Genomic DNA, 17,342 nt, shown 5'->3' with positions numbered 1-17,342 from the left:
GCGTTTCGCCGTAAATGCGCAACATATAAACATTAAGAGAAATGCCAAACCGTCGACTTGAATCTTAGACCTCACTTCGCTCGGTCAATTATTTTTCCTTCAATAACAGTATGATTGATTGTGTGAAAAACAAAACAGATATACAGAAATATTATATTAAATGACATTTATTTATATCAAGCATTTTGCAATCTAGCTTCTCCTAGAATAGAAGTAATACACATATTATTATGAAACATGAGTTATAAAATCGCTCCCGGCGGTTTGGAGCCCACCTAAAACTGTAGGTCCATTCTTCTCTCATTATTATCCACCCCATTATCTACGCACAAGCCTAGAACTCAAGTGGGCATCACCCTCGAGAAAAAATGATTCACGTCCCCATTGCACAATCACAAAGAGCAACAACGGAGATTGGAGTCCCGTCAAAGTTTTATTAAAACAACTATAGTGAGTTCCACGTTATGATGGCAGTGTTTGATTAGTAATGGTATTGCTATTCTTGTCTATCATTCAACAAAGCCGATAGCGCTATCTCTTTCTCAATTTTTCTGTTGCCAGATCCTCTTTTAACAATGCAGAATTAATAATTAATTAACAAAATATTTCATCTTAGTTGTGAAAATCCATTATTGCAAAATATAATCTCTTGCTTAATAAAATATAATTGATTATTTTAAACGGGAACGAACAGTCTTCTTATTATTGCCGAACATAATTGTAATATCTGTATTGGTGTATGCACCCTCAATTGCAGCAACCAGATGTTTGGGGTAGCCTTTTTGAAGCATTATATTCCATAACTTTGATCTTAAAACATTGTCGAATGCCTTCTGCCAATCGATAAAGGCTATGTGAGTTTCACAATTGTATTCCCGATTCTTCTCTATGATCTGTTTCAGGGTAATAAGAAGACAAACCAAAATAGGATAAATAAAGGAGTACAGCAAGGCTGTCCAATGTCCCCGACTTTGTTCAATATATATATATATATATATGCAGACGAGATTCTTCATATTTGGAATCGATATGTGGACTCAGGCATTAAGCTCAGCAATACTGTACACATAAACTCTTTACTATATGCAGACGATACTGTAATAAAATTATGTTCAACACAGAAGACCAACTTCAATATGCACTTTTCATGTTAAATAGGATTGGTATGGACCACAAAAATCCAAGGTCATGGCGTTTAAAGGAAAGTGGCCAGTTAGATCCAAGATAGTGCTTGAGAACCAAATTTTGGAACAAGTTAAATGCTTCAATTACTTGGGATGCCGTCTCTCATTTGACAGAGAAGATGATGTGAGTGAGAAATTGACAAAATTTAGTGCTGTGTGTTGTGCAATACGTAGAACAATAGGGAAGAAAACAAGACAAGCCACTCAGATGAAGTTCTACAGACTAATGGCTGTACCAATAATAGCTTATGGAAGCGAAGCCTGATGGGTGTCAATGAAAAAAACTGAGTCACGTATCCAAGCAGCCGAAATGAGGTTCCTTCGAGCAGTCAAAGGTTACACTAAGTTGGATTACATAAGAAACGAAGTAATAAGAACCGAACTAAATGTAGAGTCTTTATTGCAAATATTGAGGAAAATTAGGGAAGACTGGTCCAGCCATCTACTTCGTATGCCAGCAAATAGACTTCCAATTCAAGCTTGGCACTACAAACCCGATGGGAGAAGAGGCGTCGGACGACCGATGAAGAAATGGATGCCGGAACAGGCCAACAGAGCCTAATCCTTGAATGACGATGATGATTATGATGATGAACGAACAGTTAATATTACATCAATAAACCTGTATAGTTGGCATTGACAAGACAGAGGTTCGGCAACGTTGTTCACCTATCTTTCTCCACTGCCATAAATAATAATAATAATAATAATAATATCAAGTGACCTGGCTGGCAGGTCTGGTGTCAGATTTTTCAGGTCGCAACTGATCATTTCAGGGCCTCTGACATGACCTAACGACTGCTTTTTAGGCAGCCGGGACCAACGGCTTAACGTGTCCATCTGAAACACTGCCATTATAACGTGGACCTCACTATAGTAGATTAGTTCAATTCATAGTTTCAGCCACCGTTGCACATAAGCCTGTTAAATTAAATCATGATTAAATTCACGAGAGCCAATCAAAGAAGGTGTTTCTGAGAAGAAGGCTTGTTTGATTGGATCTCGTGGCATTTAATCACGGTTAAAAGTTAACGGTCTGAAACCGGGTGTAAATCATTACCTGTTAACTGTTCTCTCAGCTGTGCCTCCAAATACGAGGACCTATTTCCAGCTGAATTAGCATTGGCATTACAACAGCAGCGTTCCTTACAGCAATTGAGCAGACATTTCCCAGCTGTCGGCATTGGAGTGTTATGAGCCAACTCTAACATATGTTGCAAACGCTCGATCTCTTGGTTTCTGGCTGCTACCTGGGGAAACAAAACAACAATATTACTCAAGAACTATTCAAGACTAGCCGTCAGGCTCGCTTCGCTCGCCATATCCGTCTAGCCAGGGGGCTCCGCCCCCTGGACCCCTCGACTGGATCGTCCAAAAATGAGATCAGCAGGCTCGCTTCGCTCGCCTGCATTTTTCATTTGAGCATTTTTTCATATGTTAGAAAAATCCAGTCGGGGGTCCAGACTAAACGTCTGGCTAAACAGATATAGCGAGCGAAGCGAGCCTGACGGCTAGTAATATAATATTCCCAGGATTGAAGTAGCAGTGCCCAATCAATCTTTCCGCGATAAATGCATTTAAATCTTCAACTTGGTGCCAACCTAACAAAGTCAACTCAACTTAATGCCAACCTGACAAAATTATTAATTTAGTTGCCAGTTAACAACTGTTTCGAAGAGGTACTCTATCTAGATTATGGTTCTATAGTAACATAGATAGGAAATTTCAATTATAATTAAGAGATTGGGAGAAGAAGAATAACATGCAAAAGACGAACTTTAACCCTTAAAAACACCCTTAGAGTTAAAATATTGCCAAAAGATTTCTTAGTGCGCCTCTAAAGGGCCAACTGAACATACCTACCAAATTTGAACGTTTTTGGTCCGGTAGATTTTTAGTTATGCGAGTGAGTGAGTGAGTGAGTGAGTGAGTCAGTCAGTCAGTAGTCAGTCAGTCAGTGAGTGCCATTTCGCTTTTATATAATTATATAGATTAATGTAGGTAATGAATGTATTGCAATGAAGGTATTAATACTAATTGAAAAAATACAATAATGAGGTACACGTTATACAGAGTGTATGATATGACACACCCTATTTTTATACAGCTATAATTTTTGTATTCATGAACCAATATTGTTCGAACTACATTTGTTAGATAGAGCACTCATTGAGGTTGTGTTTAACACGAATTATAATTTTTTTCAGTTTAGAAATGTGCTCTCTCTTGAGGTATACAGCTATAATTTCTTTATCTATGAACCAATTTTTTTAGAACTACTTTTGTTATAGCACTTCTTGAGGTTGTGTTTAACACCAATTTTAATTTGTTTCGGTTTAAAAATGCCCCCTCTCTAGACTGTGGAAGAACGAGCCAAAATAGCAGCTCGTTATGAGGTCTGGGGATCTGTGGTGCGAGTACAAATGTGGTGGAGGGCTGAACGAGAGATCCATGCAACACTGGATGCAAAAACTGTTAAAAATTGCCATTCCAAATTACTAACAACAGGGAGTGTCGCAGATGCAAGGCGATCAGGAAGACCATCAACGTCAAGGACAGCAGAGAATGTTGACAGAGGTCGTGAAAAGTTCATGAGGAGCCCTAAGAAATCACTGCATCAAGGATCTCGTGAAAGTGGTCTTTCACATTACTCTGCTGCAACGATTCTTAAGAAAGATCTCAATGTTTTTGCATCCAGTGTTGCATGGATCCCTCGTTCAGCCCTCCAACATCTTTGTACTCGCACCACAGATCATCCCCAGAACTCATAACGAGCTGCTATTTTGGCTCGTTCTTCCACAGTCAAGAGAGGGGGCATTTTTAAACTGAAACAAATTAAAATTGGTGTTAAACACGACCTCAAGAAGTGCTATAACAAAAGTAGTTCTAAAAAATTGGTTTATAGATAAAGAAATTATAGCTGTATAAAAATAGGAAGTGACTTATCAGACCCTCTTTAGTTGAAGGGGAGAAAGACAGGAGAACAGCGCTGCCGATTCTCTTCCTTGCCACTGCCTTCAACAGCTACATTCGCCCATCATTATTAAGCAGCTACATCCTTATTATGAACCGAATTTGGAATATAGTTCCTTTACCCATACCTGGTTAATTGTTCTTCAATGGCCAAAAACAATAGTCGACAGTAATCCCCTTGAGTTAACAAAATATCGGCTTGAAATTTTAAACATGAACGACCTGTACCATGGGATATCTTCTTACGCTATCTTTTCTCTGTGGTATCACCGTAAATGGTACAGTATATTCACAAAAAGATACAGTATCAACACATGATACAGTACCAACAGTACAGTACCATAAAAAAGTATCAACACCATGGGATATCTTGTAATGCTATCTTTTCTCTACACTACAGCTGTGATACAGTATCAACACAATATGATACAGTATCACCTCAACTTGATACACAACAGCAGAATTTGATGCAAAACTTCCAAAAGTTGAATGAATTTTACAAACCATATCTTAATGCTATTTTTTCTCTCTACTACGACAATCAACACAATATGATACAGTATCAACTCAACTGGATACACAACACCAGGATTTGATACAAAACTTTCAAACTTTGAATGAATTTTACAAACCATAGGATATTATCTTCTAATGCTATATAATATTCGTATAGTTTTTATTGATCCTAACGAGTAATTTCTAAGGGGAGCTCCTAACGGAAGTTCCACCTCGCCTGAATATATGATTTGAGCCGTCAATGGGCCTTACGACTGTCATACTTCAGCCGGGACCGACAATATAACGACAATGCTATATATGATGAAACTAACCCTACTCTGTACAGCAGCGATTTCCTCCAGATATCCGAGCTTCTCCTGTTTCAAAGTGACCAACTCTTTGAGCAGCGAGTCGATCTTCTTCTTGGACGCGTTACAGACATCAGCCACTGACGTCACACCTGAGGTAGGCTGATGCGATAATGACGTCACAACGGATGATGCGTCACAATACTACCAGGATGATGGGTCAATGACGTCACAGTAGATGTCGACTTGACGGGAGATCGTCTTTCCTGTCTGACACCTGATGCAGGTTTCTTGGGATGTGTTTTTGGCACTGAAATCGAGAGAAAAAACATCAAAATTATTTGTGAGAACTGGAGAAAATTATAGAAGGAGTAACTTTGATAAATATATTGTGACATGAGAGACCTCGTGATGCATGTTTCTTAGTGTTAAGTCATTAAGGGCCGGTTTCCGAGCTCGGGATTTAGCCAAGTTCTGTACTTTAAACAGCTGGAGTCAGAAAATTGGCTTTTCGAAACGGGGCGAAGTCGCAGTCCACGTTTAAATTAAATTTTGAAAAACTAGAAAATTGGACACAAAATAAAATAAAGAGAAAGTAGTGTAACGTTGCAGCTTTTTAGGAATGTTTCATTTCGTCAAGGAAAAACGTTTCTAACGTCTATTATAGAAATGTGTACGTTCTGTGTTCAGTAAATTGTTCCAGTTCCAATCGTAAATTGTTCCATCACGTGACTAGTACAAAATGTTCCCATGGAACGCCATTTCAAAATCGTCGGTTCAAGCTTTTGGCGCGCACTTATAAAGTTGATTTACACCAAAATGTGTCGTTTACTAGCTGCGTGAATGAAGAAAGGCTGTTTTACAAACTTACCGTCTAGAAAAGTGTGCATTTCTTTCATTCCATTACTCTCAAACTTTCTATAGAGAAAAATTCATTTAACAAATGGTTATCAAACATCATTTTGTTGGTTATGTATTCTATGGCCATGCTATGGTAAACAAACAAACTATCAGCCCATACGCAGACAAGCAAGCAGACTACAATCATCGACCAATGAGAGCTCGGATAGTTGGAACTGTACCTCGTTGGAACAATTTACCAGGCTTCGACTGTGGGGCAGGAAAATGGAACTGAAACTGGTTTCTGGTACAGAATCTGTCAAAATTCTTCCCATGAGACGCGGAACTTTTTACTTGGTAAATTGTGAATCGGACAATTTACCACATTCCATGTACACAGAACGGGCCCAATAAGAAAATGAAGATAATCATAGAAACTACGACTACGCCCCCGTCTCGGAAAGCCAATTTTCTGACTCCAGCTGTTTAAAGTCTAGAACTTAGCTGAATCCCGAGCTCGGAAACCCGCCCTAAAATTATGGGAAAACTAGAAGAAAATTAAAGAGAGAGGAGTTTTAGTAACATTGATACATATTGTGACATAAGAATCCGCTGTTGGAATGTGCTTTAGACACTGATAATCGAGAAGATAATTTGAAGAGTGTGCAAGAATTCAATGCAATTCATGAAATATCCCAGAAATTATTTTAATATATCAATAACCATTGACTTTTCTTGTCAGTTCTTTTATGGCACCAGTATGTTCTAAAATGGTACTATCTTATGAAAAATGACAAGTGAATTCCAAAGAAAACGGTCTCAAGTTCATATTATCTTCATTGGTTAAGAGATATTTCAAAACATGTGCACAATTGAGTACATTTCATGGGATATCCCACAAATTAATTTTTGTACATTAAAAAATAACAACAATCAAATATTTGAATTCAACAAAAATGCGTAGTGTACAGTCAATGAATACAATACTGCTTGCAAAAGAATGCTAAGACTACAAATTATTGTGATATCTCAATAACTATCGACTGAATAATTTGTTAATGACTGTAAAATAATGAAATCTTATGAAAAATTAAATTTGGAGTCCAATGCAACCGATTCCAAATTCATATCTTCAATGGTTATTGATATATTTCAAAACATGTGCACGATTAAATTCAATACATTAAATGTTATTCCCAGAAATTATTGAACAACCATTGACTGAATAAATTTTTGATGGCTGTAAAATGTTCTAAAACAATCAAATTCTACAAAATTATATTTTTAAATGACATGGAATATCCCAGAAAGTATTGACAAAACTAATGCTATATTTACCTGATAGCTTATTATAGGAGGAAGTAGGCTTGCCGATACCCTTCAGCAGCAAGATCTTCTGTCCTTTTTCTGCTAGTTGATGACTCAGTTCATCTATTCTCTCTAAATGTTGGGAGCAGACAAACTCCAAGTCAGAATTGTTGCTTTCTAGAGCACGGATACGCTGTTTCAAATCTGAAAGTTAATTCAAAAAAATCAAAATTTGTTAATCTATTGATACTAGTAGTTCTCTGAACAGTAGACCTCACGAAGTATTCTCATCCACAAGTACCTGATTGAAACTATAGACCTTATGTAAATACAGCAATAGACTGGCTGTATAATCCACACATCTGTGTAATCACTTGTCAGCTGATTTATCTATATATATATATATATATTATATATATATATATATATATATATATATATATATATATATGAAGCGAAATGGCACTCACTCACTCACTCACTCACTCACTCACTCGCAGAACTAAAAATCTACCGGACCAAAAACGTTCAAATTTGGTAGGTATTAGTTGGCCCTTTTGAGGCGCAGTAAGAAATCTTTGGCAATATTTTAACTCTAAGGGTGGTTTTTAAGGGTTTAAAGTTTGTCTTTTAGCATGTATATTCTTCTTCTCCCAATCTCTTAATTATAATTGAAATTTCCATATCAATATCATATGTTACTATAGAGCTATAATCTAGATAGAGTACCTCTTCGAAACAGTTGTTAACTGGCAACTAAATTAATAATTTTGTCAGGTTGGAATTAAGTTGAGTTGACTTTGTTAGGTTGGCACCAAGTTGAAGATTTAAATGCATTTATCGCGGAAAAATTGATTGGGCACTGCTACTTCAATCCTGGAAATATTATATTACTAGCCGTCAGGCTCGCTTCGCTCGCTATATCCGTTTAGCCAGACGTTTAGTCTGGACCCCCGACTGGATTGTCCTAACATATGATAAAAATGCTCAAATTAAAAATGCAGGCGAGCGAAGCGAGCCTGCTGATCTCATTCTTGGACCATCTAGTCGGGTGTCCAGGGGGCGGAGCCCCCTGGCTAGACGGATATGGCGAGCGAAGCGAGCCTGACGGCTAGTGATGAATAATTCTATATTCTGATTTTTACTCTAATTTATTTTGGCGTATGAAGGAGGCTCCTTTTTCCTTTATATTATCCTTGAAATGCAAAATTTCCAAAAACCTTGTATATAAGTCGACGCGCAATTAAATACCTATGGTAATAGGGCAAGGAAAGTAAAAAGGAACATACCTGTCAAATTTCATGAAAATCTATTACCGCGTTTCGCCGTAAATGCGCAACATATAAACATTTAAATATTAAGAGTAATGCCAAACCGTCGACTTGAATCTTAGACCTCACTTCGCTCGGACAACTACAGAAAGAATAGGCTTCAAAATGTGTAGCATGTGTAACATGAACACATAAATAGTCACTAGAGGTTGGAGATCGCTGGCCGCTTCAATACGGCAACATCGCGCCTCTGTATCCCTCCCGCTGTATGCTTTCTCTGCTGCGCATGTCCATCCCAAGTGAGAAGTAATTTTGTACAGAGTGTAGGACTATTGGCTTGAGTTAATATTATTATATATAATATTAATATTAAAAACCAACTTTATTACCTTTTCTTTCAATAAATTAGGACAGCCAGACAGAGAATTAAACTTGACCCCAACTCCTGCACTTGTCCTATCATTAGTAAAGTTAAAAATTGTAAATATCTAGGTATCTATATAGATGAGAACCTGAAATGGGATATCCATATTAAATTCATTTGCAGAAGGATGATATACCTCTCTTACAAATTTTATGCAGCAAGAAAAATTCTGAATCCAACTCATCTTAAAATGCTTTATTTTGCTATAGTACAGTCGATAATGCAATACGGAGTAGCAGTATGGAGAGGGTGTTATAATTCCCATTTGGAAGAACTGTTCATAATGCAGAAATTAGTAATTAAATCTATTTTAAATAAACCCAGATTTTTCCCGTCTGACCTTATATTCGAGGAATTCAAGGTTTTGACAGTTAGACAGTTATATGTTGAAAATGTAATTAAATATTTAATAAAAAATAGAACCAATTCTCCATGCACCAACAACTCATTAAATAGACATTACCGCTTGAGACCTACTTCAAACAAGTATTTGATATATAATACTAATATCATAGAGAAACATTAGCGTAAGTAGATATCCCATGGTATAGGGAATTTATGTCGCAACTTTTACTGTTATCTCAAGCCGATTACTGTCGATTATTGTCAATTTTTACTGTTTTGTTGGGTTGATAGTGTATGAACGACACAATTTGAGAGACTACCAGCGTCACACAGCTGCATAGGAAAGAACTACGTGAACTATCGGCTTGGGATAACAGTGAAACTTGCTACTTAAACGCCCTATACCATGGGATATCTACTATGCTATCGTTTCTCTATGCTAATATTGAAACAATTAGACGGCAACTTATTTATCTAAGTACTATAATAATCAATAAAATTCAGGATCATCATCTCAACAATGCTAAAATTACAAAGAAAATGAAGCAGGAAATCATTAATTGGATAAAAAGAAATTATTTTTTCAATCTTTAAATTATTGTAACCGTTTCCTGGATCGTTAATTCACATCCTATCTTCCCCTCCCTCAGCCATGCCTATCTACCTACTGTACCTTCTTCCACTTCCCTATCACACACCCTTCCCTTCCAGTTCCCTTACCTTACCTGCCTATTACATGGAAAACCATAGTTGGCAAGGTATTTTCCCTCTCTTCCTTCCAGCACACATCATTTTATTGTATTTTAATGTGTTAATATCATTGTTACTGTTATTGTTATTGATTTGTTGTATAATGCTTTTACTCTTGTATTTTTGTGTGTTGTGAATAAATTGAAATTGAAATATTTGAAACATGAACGCCCAATACCATGGGATATAATATACCTTTTTATTCTAACTCTTCTCTATGGTGAGACCAGAAAAATTAAATATATTTAAAATTAAAAGAGATCCAACCTTTGAAAAGTTTTTCGTTGACATCCTGCTCCTCGCTTAAAGCTTGCCGCAGTCTCTTACACTCATGTACCAATTTCTCGTTTTCTTGTTTCAAAGGTTGAATTCCTGAGCGGGTGTTGCCATATCTCTGTAAAAATAAAAGCATGATAATATTAGACTATGACTCCATGTTCTATCACCTTCACATTAGTTGAAAAGTTTTGAAATCTTGTGCAAGTAATTCAGTAATTCAGTTTTCTCCATCCATGACCTGCACTTGCTGGATAGATTGCATCATTAGGACAAACTTTGAAACATAAGATTGAGATGGGTGGCAGTTAAAGTGAATTTAAAAAACTCTGTATTGCCTCCTCATTCAGGGAGTGAAGCGGCAGGTTCACAAGCTTCGCCCAAAGCACCTTCTCAAATATCTTTACTTCCTGCACACGGAGATTCACTGGCATCCTGTTGAATATTTTTAGAGCACTGACAGGAAAACTACTGTGTGACTGTGTAAGTCTTGCATGAGGTAGATCAGTAGTAATAATAATACTGAGGGTGATGCCCACATAAGCTCTTAGGCTTGTGCGTGGGTAATGAGTGAGAGGGATCATGATGAGAGATGACGACTAGTTTTTAGGTAGACGGAACCGACAGCTTATCGTCTCCTCCAAAAGACTTCAATATTAACCCACTTTCAAAGCGATCTACTTGAGACAAAGCAGTCAATAAAACATTTACAACATTACAAGGGAACGCTATGAATATATGGAGGTGAAAATAATAATGAAAAAGTAATAAAATAGGTTGTTTGGAGGTAGAAGTATTTATCAGAACATAACCAAGATAAACGATTTTGTTTATCATTAATATAAATCAAAGTCTACAAGCTTATACATTTTTAAAATATCCCAAATGCTAACTAAGTCAATAATAATTGGTCTGCTCTATTGATTAACTCACAAATTTTTAAAATGTAGATTTTTAAAATGAATGAAAATAGTTTGATAAAAAGCAAGAAAACAAAACACCAAAACAAACTTTTCAATCACAAGATTCCATACTGCTTCCAAATGGTAAACACAGACAGTAGTTAGGCTGTCAATCTGAACTTTAAACACATGATTGAAATATGACAACATATTTGTGTTTTTATTCAATTATGGAACGGTTCTACAATATTGACAATGACACAGTCAAAAACACTTGTTAAAATATTTTTTAAATAGTATCTAATGTTTTGTTTTTTTTAAATAGTAAATAGTTGAAGCGTCGTAAAGCCTGGGTGACCACTTGAGCCTCTGAGTACGATTCATGAGTTGAAAAATCGCTTCCCGATGGTTTGGAACAAACCTTAAACTATAGGCCTAGGTCCATTTATCTCTCACCATCATCCGTCTCATTAACCTCGCACAAGCCTTAAACTCATGTAAGCAGCACCCTCAGCAAAAATAAAATGAAAAAAATAGGTAGCGCACGACGAGATGACCCCTGATTATTATTGTTTCAAGTAGCAGACAGAGACCAACTCGTCGTGCACTACCTATTAGAATACCAGCATCATGTCAAATTTTGAGCATTTATTAATCAGGGTATATCTGAGTACATCCATCACTGCAAATTTATGAAGTGCATTTTTCCAAAGGTTAATAGAGTTGATGATTGCATTTCCAAAAATTAAACAGTTGAAAACTTATAATAAAGAATTTTAAGGAGTAAAAAAGGAAGAATCAAAATAGATAAAAAAATATGTGTTCTGATGGGGAAAATTTTGCTGTAACTTACAGTACCTACCATATTTTCTACATTTCTTTGCTTTTACAGGCCGGTCCTTCCATATAGAATATAGGGAGTCCTGATATGGGTCGTATAAACAGTTAAAACTGAATAGAATCAGCTGGTGGATAGAGCACGTTTACATTAGGACACCAGGCTTGAACACCAAATGTTCAAGCAAGTCAACGGGCAAAATTCATTATGTTTTTTCATTGCACGGTTTACAAGAGCTTAAAAATATCTAGATTACATTAGGCCACCATGTAAGAAACCAATGGTCAGCCCGGCTACTATTCCTGGACTTTAACTGGTGATTTAAAGACGGACACCACGGACACCAGGTGAGAAACCAGTGGTCAGCCCGGCCACCATTCATGGAGTTTTGATGGTGTCCTAGCTTGATTTAAACACGGACACCACTGGTGTATTACATGGTGTCCCAATGTGGGCCTATTCTACACATTTTTAAGCTCTTGTTACTGGCGACCCGAGTGAGACACCAGCCGGACACTAAAGCCTCTGGTGTTTGTACGCCAAAATCAAATATATCATCATATATGACATGTAGGAACTACATATAGTAAGTACTACTTACTATATGTAATGTAATAAACAAAAATATGTGTTTCAATCAGTTAATCATTGCCAAATATTCAAATAAAATAAAATATTATGACAGCTACTTCTACAATATTCTAAAACTACATTTCTAAACAAACCTCCAAAGCAATGGGTTTCTTCCTTGTTGATCTTGAATTGCTGCTTGCTGGAACCGTTAAACCCAAAGCTTCGATGTGATATTTTATTAAAATTTCAAGTTGAAAATTAGCTTTCATAGTTTAGTAGCCTAATATACTAAAAAACATTTTGGCTTTTTATGTGGTTAACATAACAACATAGTGCAATAAGGTAAGTCAGGGTTATTCATTTATTTCATTTATTGTATAAAACACTATGATCATAATACAATTATGTCATTGGAGGAAAAACTAGGCTAAGCCTGTATTATTTCTCTCCAAAAATTTTGATAAAATGTTAATGTTGTCCAAAAGTTAAGGTTATGTGATCACACACTGCTTTGGCACTAACTTGATTTTCAGTCCAGGAATAATGATTTGAATATTTTGAAGGTTGAATTTATACTCTAAATGAATCACAGAATATATCACAATAAATTAAAAACTCAAGAGATACTGCACTTATTTGAAAAATTTGAATGAATCAAAAACCTACTCACTATTAGTTATTTACAGCTTAGGTTAGGATAGAAATTTGTAAGCTACTGTTCTGTAAAATAACTCAATTTATAATATAATTATACAAAAAATTAGACATGAATTATGGTTAGGCTATTTCTCAAGTAATTTGTCAAATGATGATATTGACATATTGTACACTGATGACTACAGTACTGTTTTACAAATGAATAGGTCTAAGTACGGTAGGTCGTTTGCATTAGCCTACGGCCTTATTTTACAATATCTTGGCAACATATTTTGAGTAAACCTAAATTTTGTTATTATAATATGTTCCTTTATTAAAATTTAAAGTTGAAAATAGGTTTCCATTAATAAGTCTGTTTGATAGTCAGATTATTGCTATAGGCCTATTTCTGATATGCTATGCAGTACAGGCTGAGTAGTATTGGCTTACACAGACCTCTCCGACTACCCTATAGGCCTATAGTGAGGTCCATGTTATAATGGTATTAAAGAAAGATAGCGGAACAGCCTTGCCGATTCTCAGCCTTGCAACTGACTTCTATAGTCGATAGTTAGCCTAATACTGGTATATCAACTGTTCATTCTTGTTTCAAATAATAAATTATATTTTATTCGTCAAGAAAATATAGTTTTCAATGATTATTTCAATTCGGTAATTTATAAATTTTTATGATTGAGATAAAATATTTTGTTTATTAATTATACTTCCACATTGTTGAAAAACCATCTGGCAACATTGCGGAGCTAGAATGGAATAGCGGCCGTAGTGCTATCTGCTTTTTCGAATGATAAACAATGATAATAGCAACGCCATTGCTAATCAAACACTGCTATTACAACGTGGACCTCACTTTTTTAGATTTTTGTTTGTCAACTATTGTTGGCCTAGCCCACCTTCAGGGATCCTACTGTTCATATTATAGACAATGGCTTTTAGAAATTTTGCTGATAAAAATATCTCTTTGCACCATCAATGCAGGGATTTATTACTGTTCTTTATTTTCAAACTACTAAAATCAATTTTCCGATTGTGGTGGAGATAGCCTACAAACTTTTTATTTAAAATGTTTGCTGTGATACAATTCAATTAATTTTATTATTTGTCACAGGCTAAACAACAGTTAGCATTGACAATAGTCATATACATTAAAAACATGAAAATTTTAACTTCCATATACAAAGTTGGACTTTAAGAAGTAATAAATAATATATCAGTTACATAATTATACAGTTTAGAATGATTTGAAAAATTGCTTTGGTTAATGAGTTACTTTGTGTTACCTAAATTAATTATTATTCTTTAACTGTATATTATATCATGGTCAATCTTATTTTAAGAATACATACAAGATGTATCTGGCATAGGCTACATAGAATTAAATAATTGATTTTGAAGATTTTGTGTGTTTGTGTCATTATTGTAATGTAAGGCCTATTTAAACAGTGGTGAGACACAGCTCAAGAAATTTTATAATTGTATAGAAGCTACAAATTAAAATGTTTTTTTTTTCAGGTCCACCTTGTATGATGTGACTATCTTATTCAATATTCTGATTTTGAGAAAAGCATTTGCCAATCATATCAAACGTAAGTAATATTCGAGGAGACTTTATTATGCTTTTCTTACAATTATTATCAACTGTTACTATTAACTGTGAGTTAGTTATAGTTATCAATAGTAATTAGTAACAATTACTATTAACTATTAGGCTAGGGTCACACGAGCGCATATAGTGCAACTTACTTTTTGCGGCCGTTGCCAATGACACCACACGAGAGTTGAGTGTGGTGCGTCAACGTCAGTTGGCTTTACGCAATTGAACCAGACGAAGTAATAACTTTTGCATGTCTCGACGTGCATTGTAGCATTTCGACGCAGTTCAAAAATCACCGTCCGTTACGACTTCCGTTACTTGGTACGCACGTACCTCGTGTGTTGTCACCAATTCACTTCTATGTATTTCTACAACGGACGTCAAAAAGTAAGTTGCAACGGACGCACTTTGTGCGCTCGTGTGGCCCTAGCCTTAATGGCCGGCTAATCGAGCAGCATACTGAAACTAATAAGAACGAAATGTTAATTAACTTGTTGTATAAATGTGTGCCTAGAGGCAGTGGCGGCTCCAGGGGGGGGGGCATAGAGGCATGGACCCCCCGTGAGCTCAGAGTTTTATATTTTCAACAGGACTCTATCAAAAGAAATTAATGTTTCAAAAAAGTTCATTGATTCATACAATAATTAGTACATTATCATCTTATAAAGAATCATTCATAATTTGAATATAATTTTTTAATAATATAAAATTCAATCCATTAAATAATATTTGTGAACCTATCTGAATCGCTAACCGCAGAAAGGCACCATGTCCAGTTTTCATAATTTTACAGGAGAGACAAAACACTTGATAAAACCAAAACCTGCAGTAGGCCTAAATGATTTATTCAAAACGTCGCCATTACAATGCTATCAGTTGGACATGTTTCCTTTCTGCGGTTAGCGATTCATTTATAAAAATGTGATTACTGAGATTGTAGTTAATTCTGGAAATCCATGAGTGAGCTAAAGAAAATTATTCCTAACATTTTTCAGTAAGCTGCAAGAACATTAATTTTTCTCCTCGTGTTTTAACTCTATTAACTCATTATGTTTATGAGTAACAAACTAATTTTTTTCTGGAACAAGAGGGTCATGCCCCCCCCCCCACCGCACAGATTTGTTGTTTTGCCTCAACTGTTTGAAATAATCCAATCTATGATAAAATAACATAATATAAGATCTGAGAAATATTTCCAGATAGTCTTAAACTTGTTTCTCTATACCAATTATAGGTTACATTCATTTGATCAGTGTTTCACCTTGTGATCCATTGAGGATGATCAAGAAATCATAAGTTTTGGTTCGCCTAATTTTTCAGTTTCCTGCAATTCCCGTCCAATATAACTGGGGGACAGATAAAATTATTCCTGTCCCATCCATTGAATTTCAAAGAGAGAAGGAAATCTTCTAAATTCATCTCTCCAAAAATTTAAAACTTTCAAGAGTAATAAGTTATGATTTTTCACAAGAGTGTTGAATTTTCGGAAACCTGAATTAAAATGCAAATTAAAATGTTTTTTCAGGTCCACCTTGTATGATGTGACTATCTTCTTATTCAATATTTGTGGTTTTGAGGAAAGCATTTGCCCATCATATCAATTGTAAGTAATATTTGAGGAGACATTATTATGCTTTTCTTACAATTATTATCAACTGTTACTACTAACTGTCAAGTCAATAGTAACAGTATTAACTATTAATTTATGGCCTATCAAGCAGCATACTAAAGCTAATATAATAGTCCAGGCAATGGATGCTCAAAAAAGGGTATAGAGGGGAATGTTTGGAAGACAATTTCTTACCCCGCAGTTCTGTTTAGGGTATTTAAGGAGGTGAACATAGAAAAGTGCAATTTTCATTGCTGCAACAAGTGTTAACTCAGCGGTTCCACACCTTCAACAGAGGAGATAAAGATGCACACTTTTGGCATGTTCACCTACTAACTGGTCCAAATTAAGCTGCAAAGTCAAAAATTGTTTCACAGACACCCCCCTTCAAATGTGATTTTCAAACGATCAATTGTTGCAGCAATGAAAATTTCACCCCCTACATTGAAGCTGCTATAACAATGAAAGGAAAACTTGGAATAGTGAAATAATGCATCATTTCAAAGAGAATTCAATGCTCTATAAGCATCAGTTTTTATGATGCATTGTTGGAGAGTTATAAGCCCTGAAAGAGCAAAACATTGGATAAAAACCTGTCATTTTAACAATCACACACCTTCAAGAGCGAATATCTTGGTAACTGTTTGGAATATCACAAAATTCCAGCAAACAAAAAGTGTAGAGAATTTATTAAGCTTCATTTTTGAATAGTTAGTTATGTCAGTTGAACACATTGTTCTCAAGATAAGAGCGTGGGAGCAAAACGCTTAAAATGCAATTTTCAAACCACCCACACCCCCTTAGCACATGGGGTAGGGGTGGGGACTTTTGATATGTTTACCTCCTTACTACCCTAAACAGAACTGTAGGGTCAAAAATTGTCTTCCAAACATTCCCCTTTATAGCCTTTTCTTGACTGGACTATAAGAACGGAATGTTCATTAACTTGCTGTATAAATAAGTGCCTGAGTAACTGAGTAGAGGAGGGTTTA

At 35.7% G+C, this 17,342-nt stretch overlaps 1 protein-coding gene and 1 long non-coding RNA gene across 2 annotated transcripts; one reads left to right on the top strand and one right to left on the bottom strand.

Moving 5' to 3' along the window:
* Nucleotides 1–2,244: 2,244 nt before the first annotated feature.
* LOC120348746 lies at nt 2,245–10,328 on the bottom strand (the record flags this gene model as incomplete). The annotated part of the gene is made up of 5 exons (XM_039444978.1): nt 10,169–10,328; nt 7,142–7,315; nt 5,164–5,273; nt 4,988–5,125; nt 2,245–2,434 (listed from the first exon to the last, which is right to left on the bottom strand). Coding segments are annotated over exons 1-5 (757 nt in total), but the record flags the coding sequence as incomplete, so codon positions are not given.
* A 2,324-nt stretch (nt 10,329–12,652) lies between these two features.
* Nucleotides 12,653–16,875, top strand: LOC120356132. The gene is made up of 3 exons (XR_005573943.1): nt 12,653–12,832; nt 14,660–14,733; nt 16,267–16,875. It is a non-coding gene; the product is annotated as an uncharacterized LOC120356132 (long non-coding RNA).
* Nucleotides 16,876–17,342: the final 467 nt, after the last annotated feature.

This window comes from Nilaparvata lugens, unplaced genomic scaffold (assembly GCF_014356525.2).
Source record: "Nilaparvata lugens isolate BPH unplaced genomic scaffold, ASM1435652v1 scaffold5898, whole genome shotgun sequence".
In the NCBI taxonomy this organism is placed as follows: Eukaryota; Metazoa; Arthropoda; class Insecta; order Hemiptera; family Delphacidae; genus Nilaparvata; species Nilaparvata lugens.
This window is presented reverse-complemented; position numbering and strand designations above follow the sequence as displayed.